A 17,500-nucleotide genomic window follows, 5' to 3' on the forward strand; every position below is an offset into this window, starting at 1 on the left:
CGGCGCTGGTAAGGATGCCGGTGCCATTAACCCCTTACCGCCGCATTACGAGGTCCCTTAGCGGGCCAACCGCCCTCAGCGGGAGCCGCTAAAGGACCAGGGAGCTAACAACGGGCCCGTTGTTAGCTCCCTCCCCATTCCCATTGAGCCCTATGGGGCTCAAATGGGGATGGGTAAATTGAATGAGGAATTACTGAGTCCTCCAAGGTTGGAATGGCCCAGTAATTCCTCATTCAAGGAACCCGGACCCGAGTTTGGAGGCAGCCATGCCGCAAATAGAGGCATGGCTACCTCCAAACTGGTAATGAGGCCCCTTGTCACTGATCCAGACAGAGCTAAATGGAAATATATTCAGCAGACTGGATAGAGACAAGGGGCCTCATTACGACCCTGGCGGAAATCGCGGTGCTAAATGCACCGCGGAGCACGGCGGAAAGCTGCCGATAGCGCCATGGAGGTTGGCGGATTTTCCGCCCCATGCCGACCTTGGCGGGGCGGTAAATCCCCATTCCCCATTTTACCCTTCCCCATTCCCATTTTTGCCCCATAGGGTATAATGGGAGTGGGGAAGGCGTTAATTGCGCCACCGTAAAATACGGTGGCGTAATTAACAACAAGGTCCCGTAGCGCCATGGATTTCTCCGCCCGGAAAAACCAGGCGGAAAACGTTCCATGGCGCTACGGGAACTCGTAGTAGGGCGGACGGGTCCGCCGCGAATAACGCTGGCGTAAACCCACTCCGCCAGGGTCGTAATGAGGCCCAAGGAGACTTTGCCTTTGTTACAAGCACTTTGCAGAAAATCAATTTGCTGAAAAAATGTTTCGAGTGATGGAGCCGTACTTATGTAAGCATCTTTCACCATCATTCAGATCACTTATTTTGCGCCTCAGATTAAACCTATGGCTGGCCAGAGATCTACTGGCTGAGCGTAAAATGATAAATGGAGACAAAAATATTTACCACTTTTGCTGTGAATTTAACCTATTCAACCTATTTAACCTAATAACACCCTGTCAGAGAGACAGACATTTTTCTCCCAACACAATAAATATGGCAATTCATTTTTCCCACCCCTTCCATTAGCATTAGAATTGCGAGTGTGACTTTTTTGACCTCATTAGCATTGAACAATGTAACAGTTGATCAGATGTAATCTCGCTTGTTTGATTTTTTATAAAATTAACCTGAGTAACGTGAACATTGCTCAATCTAAGGTCAATAATAATGATCACACCTTTCACTTTCCAAATCGATATGCTTTTTTACTTTTGAATAAACATGTAAACTCAGTGTCATACATTGGAAGCTACAATGATAGTTGAAATGTCTCACTGTCCATTAATTGACTTTATCATCAAGAACTAAAGCTGACAATGTAACTTATTGAGGAATTGTATTGGCTACCTATAGACTTAGAATGATTACATCTGAAGAGCTGTACCTCATGTTCCAACTGCTCTTTGTATTCATTGCTTTGAATGTATCACTGTTATAAATTCCAATTCTTGTCATAATAATTATGCTAACAAGTGTAATATCTAAAGATAAACCACTGGAATAGAATAATGATGGTTAGTTTGACACAATCATAATAGCAATGAGTATTTTGTGGGAAAATTACAAACGATAGTGTAACTAAAACTTACATTTCGTTTCAATCAAGTAATTAAGTGTAAAATTCCAATACAGTGATCACAACGTAACACTGATGGATTGTCTGAAAGGATTCACATCAAATGTCAAGATCATGACTATAATATGAATTTCATTATATTTTATGTTTTATTATGTTTTAAACTTTCTAAATTTGTATTGAAAAGTTGATTATTTCAGGTAAATCAATAAAACATTATTATTGTTTAAAAAGCCCCAGGTATCATGTTGCTTTGCTTCAAATCATGAGAGGGAGCGATGAACCTAAAGAGAGTAAATATAAGTTACCTATGTCCAGATACTTAAGCTCTCAGGCCTATCCCACTGATTATTATCATGAATGTGTAAAACATTGTTTCTGCTTTTAGTTCCTAAAGTGTTTAGTAACGTGTTTCAACTTGGAGTTCATTACTATTTGTTATCTTTTCCTGTAGTGCCTACATGCTGATGTTCTTCAAACCTAAGAAAAATATTCATACAAAAGAAGCCACATATTTCACCTATTTTATCTCGACAGTGCAACATAGCAGTTTGCTTAAATTCAAACCAATGAAGTGGTTGGAACATTGCTATTGTTAAACCTAAGCTTTACCCTGAGCTTTACTCAGACAGCATGTTTTTAAATGCAGCGGCACCTTGTTTCCAAACCCGATCTTGTGGCATGTCTCGCCTCCCAATGTGCTCGGACTGTGCCTTGTTCTCTGGCGACTTGGGCTTCTACATGTTGCACTGATGCTGACTCTTGGGCTCCTCCCAAGCCGTGTCCAGCATTACTTATCTAGACACCAATGTGAAATTGCTTCCAGAGCAGACACTACTTACAGAAAACAAGTTCACATTCACAGTTCGTCACAAACTTACAGACAAGAGTATTGTATTGCAATGGGGCTCATCCTATCCAATATGTCTTGTGTAAAATGTGCCTTATTCACAATTCTTACGAGCTAGAAAAATCTGGTTGGATGACAATGAATTCCACATTGAAGCATGTAATGCCACTAGGGTATCCATGGTGTGAGCTGGAACAGGCACACAGAAAATCTGCATCACAAACATCAGAGGACCTATTACAGTAGAAAACTAGGCCGCCAGAAGAATTAGAACTAATGTTTCATATTACTTATGCACCAGCATCACATCAAGTGCTTAAACTAATTCATACTCGCAGTGGTATATTGCAAATAGAAACGTTGTTACAAAAAATAGGCAAATCAATCCCCAAAACTGCAAATAGAAGACAAAGAAACAAGAACAAATATTTGTTACTAGCAGATGTTTTCACATGTAGTGTCAAACATACTTAACACAACCAAAAAGGGGGACTTTCCCATGTCTCAATTGCATACACTGCAGCAATATAATACCAGGAAATATAGTATACCATCCGCAAACCGGATGAAAAAATATCCTTAAAACAAAATGTGACCTGCAACTCCAAATATACAATGTACAGTTTAAAATGCCCTTGTGGGAAAGTCTACATTGGAGAAACCATGAGATCTACAAAGGAGCATATTGGTGAACAGAAAGGAGACATCAGGGACAACATTTTTAAATCACCAGTAGCCAGACATTTCTTTAAAGAATGCCAGCAAGTCTGCCAGTTAAAATCCCAAGTGCTGATACCTTACCAAGACACCCACACAGCGGAAACAGACAAATACACGTTTAGAAAAGAGGCATTTGGGATTCATAAGCTGCAATGTATGTATCCCGCTGTAATGAATTAAGACTGGCATCTGACCTGCTTTTTGTAATAAATTGATGTAAACTTCTTAGGCTCGTTACCGTGATAAAGGATTTTTGGTTGTTTAATTGAAGATGCTGTCTTACACAACCACTACATACATACATTACACTACTTAACATGATATTGTGTACGATTAACGCACTACATACATGTGAAACCTTTAAATATGCATAGAAGACCATCATTTCTCAACCATCCAACTGTACATGGCTACACAATGACGTTATTCATTTATAAATTAGGTCTCCCAAGAAAAGTGTTTACAGCCTTTTTTTCAATTGCTGCACATTGCTTTATACGTGGTGACACTCTCTGCCAAGATGGCAACCTGCTTCATAGAACACGGAACAAGTAGCAGTCACAGAGGTCCGTCGGCATCTTCGATCAGGCGCGAGCAATCCAAGTGAAATTGTTCAGATTGCACTGTTGCCAAGCATGGGTTCAGAACACATGCAGCTACCACTGCGGAAGGGAGAAAAATGTCTCACTTCGGTTAAGTGATCCTATAAGGCACCACAGATAAGGGACAGGCGTCATCATGGGGACTTTGATGTTCACACACATACAGGTTTAGCAGATAACAGTAAATGTGCATTTACTAGGAGAAGGAGCTTTTTACATTTGAGTTACTGCTATATATTAGGCACAGAGAGCATGAACATGTACCACAGGGCAATTTTGACATGCATTGTTCCCACAGTGCTCATATTTCTTCTTTCTTTTGCAGCCATCGTGAAAATGTGTTGGAGATGCTCTCATGCACTGCTGATAACCTGCCATGTATTCACATGTCTCATTTCCCCCCATAAAGAACCAATTGTAAATTGTACAGCTGTTATTACCCTTTTTTTCAGAAATGTCCTTTGAAAACCCACCATTTTTAAAACCATTGTTTATAGAAATGCCATGGAGGCGAAACCCCAAACACTCTAAATGGTGTGGGGTGGCTCACTTGCCCCAATCAGGTAAAATATGTATACCCCTCAACTTTAATAATACACAAGCTGCCACAGGTCGGGGGTATTTCCTCTTACAACTCTAGTGCACTCACTTGTGATAATAATAATGGTCCTTTCATGAACTGGACTAAAGAGAATGAGCTGAAAAAATATGGTATTCTTGGAATGATTGAAAATAACATTTGAAGTTAGCAGATACAATAAACAGGCTCGGACTGGCCCATGGGGCAATACGGCAATGCCCAAAGCTCAGGCCCATCATGCTACTGAGGACCAGCTTATTTGGTCAAAGTAGAATCGTTGTGGATCATAAAGGACCAATTTGGTGAGTTACTTTAATGTGCAATTAGTATTTTTGCAAAACAAAACATCGATGGCTGGAAGGTTTTGAATAATTCATAACCACAGCTCTGGGCAACTCTCCATGCCATCATTTTACAGCCTGCCGAGCCATTACAGAAGAGGAAAGACCATATGCAAACCAGGGTCAGTCGCACCCCAAAAAGGGCAGTGCAGCCCAAACTGCACAAGACCGCACGCATCCCCAGACATGTCTCGGCCTTGTGGGGCATCATCAGTGAGGAGTAGCTTGGGTCTCTAGGTCCAGCAGGCACGGAACCACGTCTGGGCATACCCGTCACACTCGGGGTGACTAAAGTAAAACCAAAAATTGATGGCAGAAAGGTTTTGAATAAATCATAACCACGGGCACGGCTCTGGGCAACGTTCCAGACCATTGTTTTTCAGCCTGCCAAGCCATTACAGGAGGGGGAAGACCATATGCAAATTAGGCTTGGTGCTAGCCCAAAAGGGGCAGTCCAGTCTGAACTGCTAAGTCGCATCCCTTCTGCAGGAGACCACAAGCATCCCCAGACATGTTTCGGCCTATGCTACTGAATATTATTTCAAATGCACAATTTGCTAAACTTTACCAAAAAACTCCCACTTGGGTATTACTCAAACAGCCTGCCAGACAGGGCTGAAGTCGAGGGTACAGAGTTCACCCACTTTATTCAGAGGTTGGACTCAGTCCCCCCCAGCTAAAAGAGAAACATTGGATGTCCTCTTTGAATTTATAAATTAAAGCTGACCTCGGGGACCAAACCGCAGTTATCAGGTTTGCAGGGCGGACACTTCACCACTGCACTATATAACCCGATGAAAAATAACAAATGACTAAAGGTGACATATCCCATATCGGTACTGCAAGTCCCAGGGAAAGCATTTGTATTGGTTCTTGAAGTTTAAAACATGCACACCTTTTAACGTTTTCAAAAACACTATAGGAAGAAAATGTCCTGTCATGGTTTTGTTTGTGTGTTTATATTATGCAAGGCAAATGCCATTCGTCCTGTTCAATTTGGGTGGTTATGCGAAGCCAATTTAATTAAATGTGCATATTTCACCTTGATGTGCTAATGTCTGGCGACGTCACATCCCACTGCATTTGATGAGTCCCCTCACTTTAATCTTTAGGACTTGACCCCTTCTGCCACATGAGCAATGAATGGCAATTGTAACTATGGGCCACTTTTTCATTGGTGCCCAGAATCAATCGTAATCCACATTCCGACCCTGACACTACAAAATAAATACAAAACTATAGTAGAACCAAGTACCAAAGTACAACTTGTTCGCCCCCTGTGTTTGTTTGGTAAAATGTTGTCCCACAAGCTAAAAAGTGTATTTGACACAAAAAAGTTGGAAAAGACCCAATGGAGAGGAATCCACTGCTGGGCTGGAACTTGAACCTGCAGCACCAAAGAGCTGGATATCGTACCCTGCAAATGAGAATTCCGGTGCCACGGTTGTCAAGGAGTCCTGGCCAGCTCCCTCTATCAACTTCGATCCCAGAGGTCCTTCTTCTATTTTCTATCTCTCTGCCCAGGGTCACCGTTCCGAGATGCGTGATCCCAAGGGCAGCGTGCGCGCACCTACCCCACCTGCGCTCATAGTGCGCGGGATCGCGCGCGTTCAGACTGCTTCTGCTGTCTGCCCGTCGGGAGCGCGCTCAGGCACCGGGAGGGGGGCGCGGCCAGGGAGGAGCTTCCTTCAGACAGAAAGAAATGAAGGAGCCAAGCAAAGCTCGAGGAAGAGTTAGCCGGGGAAACGGAGAGCAGTATCAGGAGCAGCGCCAGGGTTCTGGAGTGCCCGGGGTCCAGGCTGCCGCCCGTCAGCAGGAGATAGGCTGCCCTGCTAGGTTCAGCACCAGCAGGAGAGGACAGCAGCCCCTGGCACTTCCCAGCGGCAGCACAGGCGGCGACAGAAGGGCACCTGCTGCCAAAAGCAGGACTGGCTCACTCCATCTCTGCCTGTCAAGCCGGCCCCCGCCCCTCTCCATGAAACACTATCCCCGTTCAAGAAAGTGACCTGGGTTCCATCTGTGCCCTCCCCGGGGAGAAAGAAGTACTCGCGGCAGCAGCAGCCTCACCACCCTGCAGGATGTACCAGGGGCACATCCAGGTAAGGCAGTGGCAGTGCCACCCCGCCCCGGTATCCCCAGAGGCGATCCCTCAATAGCATGTTAGCAATCACCAACAATGGTTTGATGTAATGCTGCGTGGCAACGCAAATACCTCTTGTGCTCTGAACAGAGAAGTTTGCGCAGAGCCTCTGGGTTGCGCCTCTGTGGAACTTTCTGATGTCACGAGCTGTACCGTGGCCCCAGAGAATACATTTGAAGGGTGGGAATTGCCAGCCGCTACCTGCTATTTTAAGTCCAACTGGACAAGTAGACTGGCGAAAGAATCAGAGGGTGGCAGGGTCAGCGACGGATTGGGGGGATACCTTCTGGTTTTTCAACACTCTAATTACTCGTTTAAGCGAAGTTGGCTCTCATGACAGGCCATGCCCAGGAAATCCCCGCTCTGTGGCAGCCCTATGCCCGTGTGCCCGTCCCAAGCCCTGCCTGTATGTCAAGTGAAGGGCAAAGGCATGGCGCACATGGTCGGTCAGCCGGGACCATTATCCCATCTTTGCGTATTCCATTCTGATTTTCGCCTCACGATGGTTTTAAGCCGGTGATGCACCGATGGTTGCTGTGTTGCGTTTCGTGTCACCCTTCGACTATATACCATTGCAGTGTGGGGTGCTCTGGGAGAGGATGTTAAAAGCAAACACTTGTGTTACTGAAATGAAATGTGAGCTGAAACTTCTGGCTCCTGGGGTTATTTATTATGGCCTGGACGGCCCATCCACTGTCTCCCTGCTGAGCAAGGCTTCTTGCTGCGCCGGGTAACCTTGCCCTCATGGTAAGAGCACATTGGCAGACTGGTTACCTGCGACATTGTGAATTGGACGTAATGAACTGTGATCTTTGATGGTGAGAAGCAAGCGCTGCCCCGCTACGGCATGTGTGCATTGTGGAAAGCTACCCGTTCCCTGCTGCTGGTTCAGTACCATGGACAGCGGCCGCGCCGCGCACTGCATATGCACTTGAAAGTTTAGCCAAGTAGTGCGCAATGCACACTGACACTGCTACCACGCATCTGATCTGTAGAAGTAACGCCGCTCCGGGGTTGGTGGCAGCACACGGGATAAATATGTGCTAATTGTTCCATTCTTTGGATAGAAACGGGTCTTGATTAAATCTGCGCTTTGTTCAAAACACTTGAGAATGTATCCTATTTTTCATCAATCCTGATAGACACCCCTTTTTAAAGTTTATTCGTAGGCGCGTATTTTGCAACAACACGCAGGATTCCGGCGTGCATACTGAATTACTAGGGCAGCGTAAAACGGTCACCCTGGGACGAGAACCCGACATTTTAAGAGCCCTGTTCCGTCAGTGTATACGTGTGTTTCTAACCTGGTGAAAGGGGGCACAGATAGTGAGTTTACATCTGTAGAAATGCGCCATTAACTCTCAAGTCATAAGGGACACTTTCTATGACTCTTGAATGGAAACGCGCGCTACGTTAATTATTCATTTGACGCGCATATCTTTCCAGAAGAACGTTCTCATTAAAATAGTTTTTAGTTCTTTTAAGACGCCGTTGTTCTTTATTTTGTATTACGGGTGTCAGACATTATAGTTTGCTCTTTAGAAAATTGGGTGAATAAGTACCATTAACACAGTCCGGTGTTCGGAGTGAGCCCGGCTGCACTGTAAAGAGAAACATTGCAGTAGCTTGGCAACTTCACCTCCGAAAACAGGTTCCAGTGCAATGTATGGGTTCCTCGAAGAATCTCTCTTCCATACACGTTTAACTTTAACCGAGTTTCCTTATTGCAAAGCGTACACAGCATTTCAGGTCTGCCCACATATCTTCCACGAGATCTACCTATCGTGTACGATCTATCTCTCTATCCATATATATCTATCCATCCATATCTATATATCAACCATTTCAGGTCTTTCTACCTCTACATATGTATCTATCTATGCATCTATCTATCCAGCCATTTTTTTTCTACCATTGCAGGTCTATCTATCCATCTATCTAGCTACCTATCTATCTACCTTTGCAAGTCTGCCTACTTGTATCTATCTATCCATCCATTTATCTATCTATCCGTCAGTCTACCTACCACTGCAGGTCTGTCTACCTCTACCTATCTATGTATCTAGCTATCCATCCCTTCATCCACTTTTCTGTCTCATTGTCTATCTAACATTGCAGGTCTATCTATCTATCTATCTATCTATCTATCTATCTATCTATCTATCTATCTATCTATCTATCTATCTTTCTCTGTCACTATCTTTAATTTGAGATCTTTCTATCTATCTATAGATGTATCTATCTACTCTATCTTATTGTAATTGTAATATTAATTGTCATTGTTGATCTGTATATATATGTAATACCAAACTTTAAACATTCAAATAAATTAGGCAACTTGGTACAGCATATTTATATGTTGATCTCTGTATCACCACGTAGAGGTATGCCTATCACCACAGTCCATTAATCCGCAACCAACTCAAAATTACATTACAAAGTGCAGAGAAATATGTGGAAATCTTACCATATGACACAGAGGACCGGAGAAAAATACAGCTCAGGGACAGCAACAAGGGTCTTGGTTTGGGTTTTAGAAATGGCCCAGGGGGTGGGTGAAGAGGAGTGCAGGGAGTGGGGAGAGATGCTGGTGGCATCTGGCTGTTTTGGAGATATATGTGTGTGTGTGTATATATATATGTATATATATTAGTGCCGCAGTCGCCGCACTATAGTAAAGGTGAGTATCAAGTTCCACAGGAAGCCTGAAAAATGAATTGTTAATTTGGCTGCAATTTTGCAAACAGAATTGTTGTAAGGGGGCACACCGAGGCTGGACAATTTGGAAAATATCTGTTAAAAATTAAAAAAAACTTATTAAGAAAGTAAAGCAACTCTGTTTTGGCCCAGTCCCCATTTCTTTTCCAATAGAGAAAAGGCACATTTTTTATCCAGTGTACAGCCCAAACCGCTGACTGGAATTGGACCAGGTACAAAACAACTTATGTACGAAGCATTGACTTGATCTCCAGGGGGATCTGTCGTTATTCCATCCAGTAATTGTTCAAATATTTGATGGAGAAGAGGGTGCCCCCTTCTCCCAAAATTATAGCTATAGCTCCCATGGTGCTTTGTAGCAGAGAGGCTGACAGGATTTTCAGAAAATAAAAAGCAGCAATTTTTCTCTATTGCTAATAACGTTTGCCTTGCTGGATGGATTTTGACTAAATGTTAAAAACAAAAAGTTTGTGAAGCCCCCCCCACCCTCAAACTGCACATTTTTGTAATAATACATTATAAAATGAAAAAGTTAGTATGAAAACAAAAACCCACAGTTTTACAGTTTTCAGCCCATTAATTTTCCCATAGAGAAAAGGTACAGGTATTGAATAGCCATTGCACGAAAACCACTGGGCAGATTTGGGCCAAATAAGAATCAACGTGTGCACAAAGCGTTGACTTAAATGTCTTCACTGGTTTGGGATCAATCCATCAGATCGTCATTAACATATTTGACAGAGAAGGGGGGGGGGCTGTCCCTTAAAACCTTTATATCAGCCATGGTGCTTTTTAAAGAAGATAGGCTAAGCAAGGCTAATAAAATTTGACTTGCTTTATGGATTTGGATGACAGTTTCCCAACAGTTTATTAAGAGCCTCACTAAACTGGACGTTTAGAAATTATTCATTAGAAAATGAAAAGTTTAAGAAAACATTAAAACGCTTTTTTCAGCCTACTCACATTCATTTTCCCATAGAGAAAAAGTGGGCACAAATCATTGACTTAATTTCCCTGACTGGTTTGGGGTAAATCTATCCTGTTGTTTTTAAAATATTCAACAGAGAGTGGGGCACCACCTGTGCCTTAAAACCTTTATATAGGTATTGGTACTTTGCAACAGAGAGTCTGAGAGAGGATAGTAACTTTTGACGTGTGAGGATGGGTTTGGATGACATTTTCAAAACCAAGAGATTTTTGAGGCCCTCCCTTCCGAACTGGGAATTCTGGGAAAATTCATCAAAAACAGTTATTAAGGAAAGAAAAAAAATGCAGTTTTCAGCCCAACCCATTCATTTTCACATAGAGAAAAATGGTTGATTTTGAACAGCCATTGCATGAAAACCACTTGGCAGATTGGGACCAAAAAAGAAACATTTGGGAAAAATGCATTTACTTAATTTCCTAGACTGGTTTGGAGTAAATTCCTCCAGTAGTCTATAAACTTTTTTGATGGGGAACAGGGTGCCCACTGCTCCTTAAAACTGCAATTATTTTGTTAATTCATGAATTCATTAATTTTGTCTTTTGTTATAGTGTAATTATGGTCCCAACCCGCTTTTGGATGGAATGGGGTCAAGAAATTTGGGAAATGTTTGGGATGTGCTATTATGCGTGTGTGCATTTCATACATTATAGTTATGTGAGGGTGGCCAAGACCCAGGTAGTCACCCATCTCTAAATGGAGTTTCTGTGGGTGCTGCAGAGGAATACTATGGACTAGGGGTCGGGGGTGTGTATAAGGCAATAGAGAGTTTGGTGGGAAGCTTCAGTTTGAATTTTTGCATTTAAAAGTAGCTTCATTCTTATGGCAGAGGTGTTGTGCAAGACTGTTTGTCTTGTAGTTTTTTGCATGGTGCATGGATTGAAGCTGTGCCTTCCACTAAGCTGCGGAGGTGCAGCGTGTGAAGAGAGAAATAGGTAAATTGTGCAAACAACGATTGATTCCTGGGTTCCATCTATGTACCAGGAAAACATTCATATGCTCCACATGAAATCTAAGTGCTCGATGAGTGCATAACACTCATCCTCAGAGAGGTTCTTGGAGAGGGAGATTACCATGCCTAGTTCTTTCTAGTGAACGAACATGGACTCTGTTTCGTGATTATGTGCGCGGCCTGGCCTACCATCCTGTGCTTTAGAGTTACTTACAGTGCCAACCCTGCTATCCCTATTTCTTTTAGTGCACAAACAGGACTCCCATTTCATGATTTTGTGTGGCAGCCTAGCCTACTATCCTGTGCTATAGAGTTGCCTGCCATTCCAACCCTGAGCTTCGAGTCCGAGGTGCCTGGTCGTCTTTGCCAGGATAAGCTGCGTTGTTGCCCTCCCAGCCTACATGGGTACATTGTCCGGTCCACTGTCAGGGTTCATTCTTGGTGCAAGTTAGTGGAGTGACTACCTGAGTCCTCCATGAGTGTTTGGCATTCACCATGGAAGGTTGGGTGGCAGAAACCAGGCTGTTTGAGGAAGAAGAGACTAATGGCTGAGATGGGCTGGTAGGGGTGGGAAACGGGTCGGAGTGGTGAAAAGGCAGGGGGGACTATTGACTAAAGCAGGTGTGCGATAGGTGGATGGTGGGCATGGGGGAGTCGGGTTCATGAGGCCAGGGGGAATAGCTTTGAGGGGCTTTCCTGAAGCCCAGGTGACCCTCTATTAGGCAGAGCACCAGGGGAGGGAGTTCCAAAATGTGGCCGTGAGGACTGAGAAGCAGGCGCCTCCTCATCTGGAGAACTTGAAAGGAGAGACTACCATTAGGTGTGCGGAGCCTGATCTGAGGTTTCTGGTGGGCTGGTAGCGGAGAGCTTGTTTTGGAAAAATTCCAGGCCTTTCTTGTGGATTGCACGGTGGGTAATGCACAATGCGACAGATAACTGCAGTTATAACAGGTATTACCAGGGTTAGCAAAAAAGAAAAGTGGAAAAAATGCCATTTGGAATAGGAAACATGATGAAATTGAATAAGGCTAGAGGTGGGGAGGGGGAAAGAGGACACCGTGTGAAATTGGCATTGGGGAGGTTTGGCGGCCAAGTTCAGAACTCAAGCATTTTCGCATAGCTGGGGTTATCCGGTGGGATAACCGCAGTTATGATAGAAAATTAGATTGGGAATGAAAGTGCATCAGACGAAAGGACAAGTGTTGTGGGGAATAGGAGAAAGTGAGGGAGGGAAAGAGGACCTGAGGGGATTGTGGGGTGGGGCATACCAAGAGGAGGAGGGCACTTAGTGAGTGCCTGGGAGGGCAGGGAAGACTTTGGGATTTTGCATGATTTTTACATATAACCGTGGTTATTTGCATGCACCTACATATAACCATGGTTATTTGTAGTACATTGCCACAATAACCGCAGTTATGGGGAAAACATTTAAACATGAATGGAGTAATACAAAAAATTAATGTTACTGCTACAGTGTGGTGGGGTGCCATAGCTAGTGGCCCGGTAGTGTTTTCAAATATACATTGTGCACGGCCAAAGATCATGCTCACTGACCAGGACCTTCAATTCTGGCTAGTGGGACTGAAAGACATGTATATTGGACATGGCCACAGGCCGTGGTCTGCTACTGGGTCCCAAAGAAACATATTGCGGGAACATACACAGTGGACACGGCAGAAGGCCATGGCTACTGGTCTAATGGCCCGATAGTGTTTTAAAATATACAGTGGACACAGCCACTGGCTGTGTTCACAGGCCAGGGTCGAAGGCTAGTGGGCTCAAAAGACATGTATAGTGGCCACGGCCAAAGGCTGTGGCCACCTACTGGTTCCAAAAGAAACATATAGAGGGAACATGGACAGTGGACATGGCCAAAGTCTAGTCTATTTATCTGTTTATCTATCAATCTATTCCTATATATCTACCCATCTGTCCATATCTATCTAATTATCTATCATTCCTTTTCTGTCTATCTATCATTGCAAGTTTGGGTAACCATAAATATAGGTAGATATCTACATAGCATGAATTATCTTTCTATCCATCTGTCTATCTATCTATCTATCTATCTATCTATCTATCTATCTATCTATCTATCTATCTATCTATCTATCTCAGTTGCAGTTGTGCTCTAGCACCTTGAAGCATCTGTCTGCTAGATGGAATTACCAATAAAATATCTCAGACCAAATAACCGGACAGACTCAAAGGAGATGGTAAAGTACTGCTTTAATCTCAAAGAAGTAAAGCAGGGCAAATAACACTCATCAAGTCGATTCATGCAGGATTACAATGGGCCTCATTACGAGTATGGCAGTAGCCATGCCGTTCTTACTGGCATGGCTATCCCCATACGGGGTACTGGGTCCGGGTTCCAGGAATAGGGAATTACCGGGCCATTCTGACCTTGGAGGGCCCGGTAATTCCCTTTCCTGGGACCTGGTACATCCATATTCCCATTGAGCCCCTATGGGGCTCAATGGGAATATGGAGGATGCTAACAACGGGCCCGTTAGTGACGGGCCTGTTGTTAGCATCCTGGTTTGCTAGCGGGTCCCGATAAGGACGCCTGGTTTCACCAGACGTCCTTTGCGGGACCCGCTGCAGACCTCTTAATGAGGTGGCCCTTAATGAACGGTGCCGGTCCCTTACCGGCACCGTTCATTATGGGTCTGCACTCGTTGTAATGAGGCCCAATGTCTTTTCGCTCCTTCGTAGTTTATATAATACTAGATGCGTCATCTATGACATCATCCTAAGTGGCAAGTTGCAAATACCCATTGAGGGGTGCGATTGGATTAGGGGAATATGTCTACCTATAGAATATATGCATGTTATTCCCTCATTGGCGCAGTCTCTTATCTGTAAGACACACCCTGAGCTTCTTCTATACATGTGGTGTAAGACACTCGTCATAGCAGAGAATGTGGCAGCAAAATAATACCTTGCAACATTGTACGAAAAAGTGCATGTGAGGCTATTCTAATCGGTTGGCAACCCAACTCCAACCTTCGGCTTGCTAGCAGCACGTACAGAGAAATGAAAACCAGGTGCTTGGAGATACGTCAGTGTTCTCCTTGTTTCCCCTATTAGTCTACCCTCTCTCATCAGTAGGCCTCATGCCAGTGTCTTCTGTTTGAAGGCTGACCTTGCCAGTCTGCACTGTCTCGGGACATTCGAGTGAGTGTAAGCACATCATTATCTTAGCTTTCGGCTTAATGAATAGCCCTTGTTTGTGAGCCCTTCGTCACGTGTTACAGGACCAAGAAATTGTCCATATCGACGTACTTTTAACACCATTTGATTCAATTATGCTCGGTGCAGTTGCTCCTCTTGGCCTTTAGAGACGTGCTCACTTTATCCCATATTAACTTAATGCCCTTTTAATTGTCCAATATTTGGCATCCATAAATGTTCCTGTTCCTCCTAATCTTTGAGAAATATGTCCTAGCGCATGGTCTGCTTGTAGACTCCCTTTGTGCTTTCCCTTCATATCTCAAAATAGAATCCTTGATTCCAAACCAATGTACTCGTTTATTTGCAAGGAAAACAGCTTCTTCATCACCTTTTCACATTAAGATCCTGGGCTTGTATTTGGAGATAGCTGGGTTGATTGACATAAGCCGTTGTCCATCTTTTTTTAATGGTCATCATAAACATTGAATGTATACCTCTCATAAGCAAGCTTCTACGTATTCTTTCTACCTTGCGTTTCAGCATATTTACAGTTATTGACTAGTGGTCACTTCATTCGTCTTTGTGTTCATATGTACTGCATCATGGAGCACATATTTTTCTTAGTTCTCCAGTTATATCATTATTCGTAAGTATTTTCATATTGTTTCAGCATAGATTCATATATCTTCTTTGGGACCTTCCTCTACTGTCATTAGATTTGGTAGATGTACATCCATCTCGTTATTGTGCTGATGAACCGGTGTGATTACGTCAAAGAATGTGAAAGACTACTTTCTGATGACACGAGCTACTTGCGACTCAATTTTGATCCTACTGCTGAGCTGATGAAAGTGAAAAAAGAAAAAGTGTCCAGGGCTTTTGAGACTGAGTAGATCAGCAGACAGGAATCCGAGTATCTGATTAGGGAACAGGGTCGGGTACCTGTTTTTTACATCTTACCCAAAATGCATAAGAGTCTGCAAAATCTCCCAGGCCGACCTATAGTTTCCGGAGTTAACTCGGCATTGGAACCATTGTCAAAATTTGCAGACTACTATTTAAGACCCTTTGTTCACCAAATGAGGAGTTACGTTAGGGATACTACGGATGTCATCAATAAGATTGAGAATTTAGTCTTTACACCAGGACAATCATTATTGATTAGTTTAGACATTGATACCCCAAAGAGCCACTTTGGATGAGGTAGAAGAGATCCTACTCAACAGACAAGATGGACATCCTGTCAGTAAAGGATTCATACTATGGTGCACTGAATTTGCATTAACCAAACATTTCTTTCAGTTCCAGGGAACTGTCTTTCAACAAATTAAGGGTGCAGCGATGGGGGCTGCTATGGCCCCCAATTTACTTAACCTGTATGTTGAGTTCTTTGAGAAATCACCCGGCCAGTAACCCTTTTTGTCATAAATTGAGAAAATGGCTATGGTATATTGATAATGTACTGATTGTATGGGATGGTTCCAAGGAAGAAGCAAACCAGTTTGTTGATTGGTTGAACCAACAAAATCGTTTTTTGAAATTCACTAAGTCCATAAGCGAGTCAGAGATTAATTTTCTGGACATTACTATTTTTCAATCCATGGGTGTTTTGAAAGTGAAACCTTATAATAAGACCATAGATAAAAATGCCCTATTACATTATAGTAGTCACCAGGCTAAACATATGAAGAACAACTTACCGTTTGGACAATTTTTGCGGCTCAAAAGGAACAGCAGTTTAAAAGAGGACTATGGCAAGAATGCCACTGTACTTGGCCGAAAATTGTTAGCTAAAGGATATCCACCCAAGGTAATTAAGGATGCCTTTAAAAGAGCTTATAATAACAATCGGGGAGCTCTATTAGAAAAGATCACTAAAGACTCTAAAGAGATTGGAACTGTATTTGTTAACACATATTCCAATTTGTCTTATAAGATCAAGTCGATCATTAAAAAAAACTTGGAAGAAAGTGTACAAAGGAAAAAATGTCTTACCTCCCTTAGTGGCCTTTAAGAAAAGCCAGAGCTTACGCAATATGTTGGTGAGGAATAACGTAACAGAAATTCAAACTAGACATGTACGGCAAACCAGGCTATGGGGAGTGCCCGAAGTAAAGGGTCTTTTTTCCTGTGGTCAATGTAGTGTGTGTGTACAAACAAAAGAGATTACATCCATCCAAATTTTGCCGGATTTGCTTTGGGATCTTACTGACCAGACTAATTGTAACACACACAATGTGGTATGTATGATAACATGCCCTTGCGGCTTGAACTATATAGGTAAGACCAACAGAAAATGCCGTGTCTGCATGGTTGAGCACCGTAGCTGTATCAAGAACATAGTTGTCACAGCGCCGCTGGTACAGCATTTTATGGAAAAGCAACATGGACATACTGACTTTACTTGGCTAATATTGAAGAAGCTACATGGCAATAATAAGGCTGAGATTGAGCGCAAGCTGTTCAATTTTGAACAAATAATGATTTTCAGATTACAGAGTCACATTTTTGGCATAAAGTCAATCTTGTCTGAGTATGAGATGGTGATATTCAGTATGTATTCATCATTGTACTGTAAATTCTCTTATGTAATTTCAATCATTGTGGCATGAAGCTAACATGATTTCAGTCGGAGAGGCTGATACTTTGTATCCCTTGGATCCTTCAATGAATGATATTATATCATTATTGTTTTGCATTTCCTTTCATAAATTATGTTGAAGATGCAATGACCTGCACATAAATGCTGATTCTCAAATTACAGGACATTGTGTATATAAGAGTTATTAGTATAAGAAGAA

The 17,500-nt window shown here is 42.9% G+C and overlaps 1 protein-coding gene across 1 annotated transcript in view; it reads left to right on the forward strand.

The window, feature by feature from the left end:
* The first annotated feature begins 6,406 nt into the window (after positions 1–6,406).
* PEX5L (peroxisomal biogenesis factor 5 like) overlaps positions 6,407–17,500 on the forward strand; it is a 1,467,323-nt gene continuing 1,456,229 nt past the window's right edge. Inside the window, exon 1 of the mRNA XM_069618674.1 lies at positions 6,407–6,826. Within this exon, the coding sequence (XP_069474775.1) occupies positions 6,806–6,826 (21 nt within the window). The 5' untranslated portion in view covers positions 6,407–6,805. The remainder of the gene's footprint in view (positions 6,827–17,500) is intronic.

This window comes from Ambystoma mexicanum, chromosome 10, assembly GCF_040938575.1.
Source record: "Ambystoma mexicanum isolate Mex_15411 chromosome 10, UKY_AmexF1_1, whole genome shotgun sequence".
NCBI classification, from domain to species: domain Eukaryota; kingdom Metazoa; phylum Chordata; class Amphibia; order Caudata; family Ambystomatidae; genus Ambystoma; species Ambystoma mexicanum.